The 6,060-nt window shown below is 38.0% G+C and overlaps 1 protein-coding gene across 1 annotated transcript in view; it reads left to right on the top strand.

Annotated features, from left to right (window-relative positions):
* The window catches only part of Malt1 (MALT1 paracaspase), a 44,025-nt gene extending 38,660 nt beyond the window's left edge, over positions 1–5,365 (top strand). Inside the window, exons 15-17 of the mRNA XM_005356204.2 lie at positions 1,441–1,598; positions 3,491–3,616; positions 4,456–5,365. Coding sequence (XP_005356261.1) covers positions 1,441–1,598; positions 3,491–3,616; positions 4,456–4,896 — 725 coding nt within the window. The 3' untranslated portion in view covers positions 4,897–5,365. The remainder of the gene's footprint in view (positions 1–1,440; positions 1,599–3,490; positions 3,617–4,455) is intronic.
* Positions 5,366–6,060: the final 695 nt, after the last annotated feature.

Raw genomic sequence — 6,060 nt, forward strand, 5'->3', positions numbered from 1 at the left:
AAAAAAAAAAAAAAAAAAAAAAAAAATATATATATATATATATATATATATATTTATTTATTTATTTATTTATAATACTTTGTTCTCTTAAGTTGTAGTTTTTGGCAAATTAGCATGTTAGAGCACATTACCCCTTAATGTAATGTAATTAAGGGGTAATGTGCTCTAAATATATCATCTTCTAGATGGTTGCACAAATAATTAAAATTGAATGTCTTTTCCACATATATACATTTATATAAATATGTAAGTGTGTGTGTGAACAACACTGTGTATGTATGAACAACATTGTGTGTGTGTATGTGTGTGTACAACACAAACAAAATTATAGTGGTAATGATGAACATTAGGGATAGGGTAGCTTAGTAGTTAAGTATTTGCCTGGCATACGTGAGTCCTCAGGTTAGGGTCCCAGCACCACACCACAAAATTAAAATTAAATAAACTCAACAGAAAACAAAACCTTTCATGAGATAATATCTAACTGGGATTGATGGTTTACTCCTGTAATCCCAGCCCTTGAGAGCCTGAGGCAGGAGAATTGAAAGTTAAAACTAGCCTAGGCTAGTTAGTGAGTTCCAGGTCAGTCTGGGCTACCCAGAACCTATCTATCACCCTGTCTCAAAAACCAGAGGGAGAGAGAGAGATACTTAAAATCGTTTATTTCATTTTTTAATCCCGCACACTCAAAAAATAACCCTGTTTTAGTGAAACTAGTATATTTCATGTCAATTAACAGTATGATCCATGTGTAGGAACCATCTAATAGCTACCTCCAACAATCTGAAGCATTAAATATATGAAATATTGGCTAATAGAAAAATATCAAGCTGGGCAGTGGCGGTGCACACCTTTAATTTCAGCACTCGGGTGGAGGCAGGTGGGTCTGCGTGAGTTCAAGGTCAGCCTGGTCTACAGAGCTTGTTCCAGTACAGCCAGGGCTATACAAAGAAACCCTGTCTTGAAAAAAGGAAAAGAAAATATTAAAACCCAAAAATACTGTAGATATCCAGGAGTGGCTGAATGACTAGTTAACAAATTATCAAAGCCACTTGGTGACAGTACATTTTATAAAATTCTTGTTTGGGTATGAGGTTTTAGCTTGATAGTAGACAGCTTACCTAAAATGCACAAAACCCTGAACTTTTTCCTTCACACCGTACCACACCATACACACAAGTTCTTATCGTAAATACTGAGTCATCAATAAAAATCTATGTATATTTTTATTACCTCTAGAAAAAACTATAAAGATTGCAAAATTTTGGGTTTTGGTCTAATTGTGTGTATATGTTTCACCAGTAACATTACATAATGTTTTTAAGCAAATGGTCTAACCAACCATATGCTTCCCCGTGTTTTATTTGCTCTCCATCAGAAAATTTACGAAGCACTCTTTAAATGATATTATTATATGTTGTTTCTGCTGTTCTTTTCCAGAGCTTCCAGAAAGTATGTGCCTTAAATTTCAATGCGGTGTTCATATTCAATTAGGATTTGCCGCAGAGTTCTCGAATGTCATGATAATCTACACAAGTATAATCCACAAACCACCTGAGATTATAATGTGTGATGCCTACGTTACCGATTTCCCACTTGTAAGTCTCGTTTCTTTTATTTAAAATAGAGTGATAGGTTCTTATTTATTAAAGACTAAACTTTGAGATGAGGCCATGTATATATGTGAAGGGATAAAGAGCTTACTTCACATGTGTAAGACCCTGTGTTCTAGCCCTAGCCCCACCCCCAAAAAAAGTCACTTAAATAATAAACTTTTAAAACCATAAGATACACCATGCCGTGGTAGCATACGCCTTAAATCCCAGCACTCAGGAGGCAGAGGCAGGCAGATCTCTGTGAGTTTGAGGCCAGCCTGGTCTACAAGAGCTAGTTCCAGGATAGGCTCCAAAGCTACAGATGAAACCCTGTCTTAAATAAATAAATAAAACCATAAGATTCAATGAGAGGTGTAAAGGAAGTATATGTTCTTATGCATGCTTACTTGTGCAACACTGATTATAGTATTTAATAACTGCCACAATACCTTAAATTTGTCAAATTCAGAAGTGTCTAAAGTTCACTCAGGAAGGATGTCTGCAATATCTTATCCTCTAAGTAGAATTTTAAAAGTGAGAAGAATGAAATATTACATATACAAAGTGTGTGTGTATAAATGTCATGAGTAACTTTATTTACTTACTTATTATTAATTTTTATTTATTTTTGGTTTTTCAAGGCAGGGTTTCTCTGAGTAGTAGCCCTGTCTGTCCTGGAACTCACTTTATTCCGTCTGCCTCTGCCTCCCAAGTGCTGGAATTAAAGGCATGAACTACCACCACCCTGCTGGGTAACTTTACTTTAAAAACTTGTGTATAGTGTAAGTTTTTATTACAACATAAAATTCACTGCTGGAGCTGGACAAATAGCTCAAAGTTATGGGCACGTGATGCTCTTGCAGAGGACCAGGGTTCAGCAGCCACATTACCTACCTCACAACCACCTGTAACTCCTGTTCCAGAGCATCCAACATCCTCTGACCTCCACAGGTATCCTTATGCATGTGATACACATACACTCTTGGACTAGTTTTTTAAAAAACAATATATAAGCTAAGCAGTGGTGACACATGCCTTTAATCCCAGCACTCGGGAGGCAGAGACAGGTAGAGCCAGCCTGGTCTACAGAGCAAGTTCCAGGACTGACACCAAAGCTATGCAGAAACCAGAAACCCTGTCTCGGGAGAAAAAAAGAAAAAAAAAACCAATAATAGCTATTTTCTTCCCTATGTACATGTGACAAATTAAGCAAAGACTAGGGAAAAAAGAAATTCCTACTATCATTGTTGTTACATATAGAAACTTCATGAAGGGCATAGCTTCATGTGAGAACAAATTATGTAGCATGGACTGCAGTCACCGCTCCAGGATAGTCCTCCCTGGGGCCAGAGAAGACCACGGGCTTCCCTGTGGAGGAGTAGAACACCTCCTGTCCTCCACTAGTGGGTAGCTCTAAAAGAAGAAAAGGAGAGGGGCTAGTTTTTATCTTGCTCATTTATTCTTTCTAAATATTTTAGGCATCCGAATCTCCCTGCACCTTCCCAGAATGATAATAAAGACAGAGTACTGAGGAGTCACATAATAGGACTGGAAAGGAAACTGGGATAGGGTACAGAGTGTTTCAGGGAGTAGGTTAGAAGGCAACAATCCAGAAGGCAATTATTATCAGGAATAATTTTAAATGCTTTTAATGTAGCTACTTTTTAATTGTATAGAAGCCAGAATTCCTATGGCAACTTGCAACCTTAGAAGATTGTTTTCATGTTTCTTTAGTCCTGGGTAAAGGATTATCTATTCAAACCAGTGCTCTTGAGAGAACAGTATCTATGGAGATATTTTATGTTATAGACAATATTATGACTTCCATTGATGGCATCATTGACATTCACTTATTTTGTGTGTGTTTGTGTGTGTGTGTGTTTTTTTTTTTGTAGGACCTAGATATTGATCCAAAACATGCAAATAAAGGGACTCCTGAAGAAACTGGCAGCTATTTAGTGTCAAAAGAGCTCCCCAAGCATTGCCTCTATACTAGACTCAGTTCACTACAAAAATTGAAGGTTACTGCTTTTCCTGTTTATAGCAACTAGGGAAAAACTGTGGAACTAAAACTGATTGTGGCATAATCCATAGATGAGTTGCTTCATTTGGTATTAAATTGGAACAACAATAACCAATTTACAGTGGGTCTTCTCTCTGATACTTTTGGCATTAAATTCTGTCTCTGATACTTGCCTAGGGACCTCTCTGTCTTCTATGTTGTTGAGAAGTTAGGGCATGATTTCTTTATTGTCGCTGTCTACAAACATACAGCAAATTAAAATAGGAATTGCTTTTTAATCTATGTCTTGTTGACTGACAAATGAGAAACTGGTTCTGTCCAGTTAAGCTTTCTAATGTAAGCATATCCTTGCAAAAAAAAAATAATCATCTTCATTTTTTTTCCTTGGCTACATGTTACAGTGTGGTAAAAATTAGGAACACTTGTTAGGAATACAACAGACTATTATTATTTGTTCATATCTAGTCTATATCAACTCTCCTCCCATTTTCTGATTGAGTTACTGTCTAGTAATACATTAAAGCAGCTTAGGCCTTTCATGCTCTTATGAAATAGGTTCACATTAAAGGACGCTATTTCTAATTATGGGGAAGGATGAGATCACAGTGCATCAGAAATGGAACTTGTTGTAACTTATAAATTATGTGACTTACTTTAGTAAGATCTGGAGTTTCATTAAACAGATAAATGTTGAATGAGACAGCCTGCTTGTTGGCTTTAGGAGTGTTGGAAAGGAGCCTCAGAGAGGGAACTGAGTGGGGCTTCGTTGTGGGGTAGGGAGTGGTACTTTAAGGTTTGCACAGTTAATAAACATGGTAAACCTCTTTTCATTTTTAGGAACACCTGGTCTTCACAGTATGTTTGTCATATCAGTATGCAGGACTGGAAGACACTGTGGAGGAGAAGCAGGAAGTGAATGCTGGGAAGCCTCTTATTGCCAAGTTAGACATGCATCGGGGATTGGGCAGGAAGACTTGCTTCCAAGCTTGCCGTATGCCTGATGAGCCTTATCACAGCTCCACACCTACCGCAGGGGGAGCAGGCCATTTTCATTCGTCTCAGGACTCCTTCCATGGTGTGTACCATTCACATCTTGGTAACACAGACAGTGATATGCCACCAGACAGGTGTCATTGCAGCCGGACTCCACATGCCTTTATTTCAAGTTATCCCACTCACCATTACTCCTGCCAGTTTGGTAGAAGTAATGTGCCGGTAGAGACAACTGATGAAGTACCATTCAGTTTCTCTGACAGGCTTAGGATTTCTGAAAACTGACCTTCATGTGTTTAAAATTAGAATAATTACAGTGCTTTCACATGAAATAGCACTTTTATAAAATGAGGTAAAAAAGCAAATGTATATGTATAGAAGGAAAACTGGCAACAACTGTCTATAGCAGGCTCTCAGGAGTGGGGGTACTAGAATTACATTATTTAAGCTGGGTGGTGGTAGCAACACACTTTTAATCCGCGCACTCAGGAGGCAGGGGCAGATGGATCTCTGAGTTTGAGGCCAGCTTGATCTACAAAGTAGAAACCTTGTCTTTAAAAACCAAAAAAAGAAAAAAAATTACATTATTTAATCAGACTATATATCTTGCTTTTGTCTCATTTTAAGAGTTTGTGAAATTATTCTATAAGAGTGAAATATGAGACCTGTAAATATAACTCAATGGCACAGTACTCAACTAATATGTGGAAGGTCTGGGCTTGATCATTACTGGAGGGGAAAATAAATTATTTGAGTGTATATGTATGTATACCAAATATTTTCATTTTGACTACACAGAAAAGCAGTATGAATGGCATTGCTATAGAGTGAGTTATTGTTGACACCAGAAAAGAACCCTTTTTCAGAGTTATTATATGTGTATATGTGTGCGCCTGAATGTATAATGTGCCCATGGAGACTACATCAGATCCTCAGACCTAGAATTACAGACAGGTGTGAACCACTCACTGTGAATGCTGGGAACCGAATCTGTGTCCTCAGCAAGAATAGCAAGTGCTCCCCTGGCAGTGGTGGTGCATGCCTTTAATCCCAGCACTTGGGAGGCAGAGGCAGGCCTGGTCTGCAAATCAAGTTCCAGGACAGCTAATGCTACACAGAGAAACCCTGTCTCAAAAAAAAAAAAAGAATAGCAAATGCTCTTAACCACTGAGCCATTGCTCCACCCCCAGCAAGAACCTTTTCAATCACCAGACTAACAACTTCAATTTATCAATGGAGAAAACCGAGGCAAGCTGTCGTCTGAGTTCTAGTCTCAAATTTCTTTTTTTTTAATTTATTTATTTATTAAGGATTTCTGTGCCAGTGGTTTCCTATTGCACACTTCCTTCCCTACAGGTTCTTAGATAGGTATTGTTTGTGTATCTAAGGAGGGAGAGGGAGGGGAGAGAGAGCTGTTCATAACCCTGAGAACCGCTTATGATTTTTTGA

The sequence above is a fragment of the Microtus ochrogaster genome, chromosome 18 (genome assembly GCF_000317375.1).
Source record: "Microtus ochrogaster isolate Prairie Vole_2 chromosome 18, MicOch1.0, whole genome shotgun sequence".
In the NCBI taxonomy this organism is placed as follows: Eukaryota; Metazoa; Chordata; class Mammalia; order Rodentia; family Cricetidae; genus Microtus; species Microtus ochrogaster.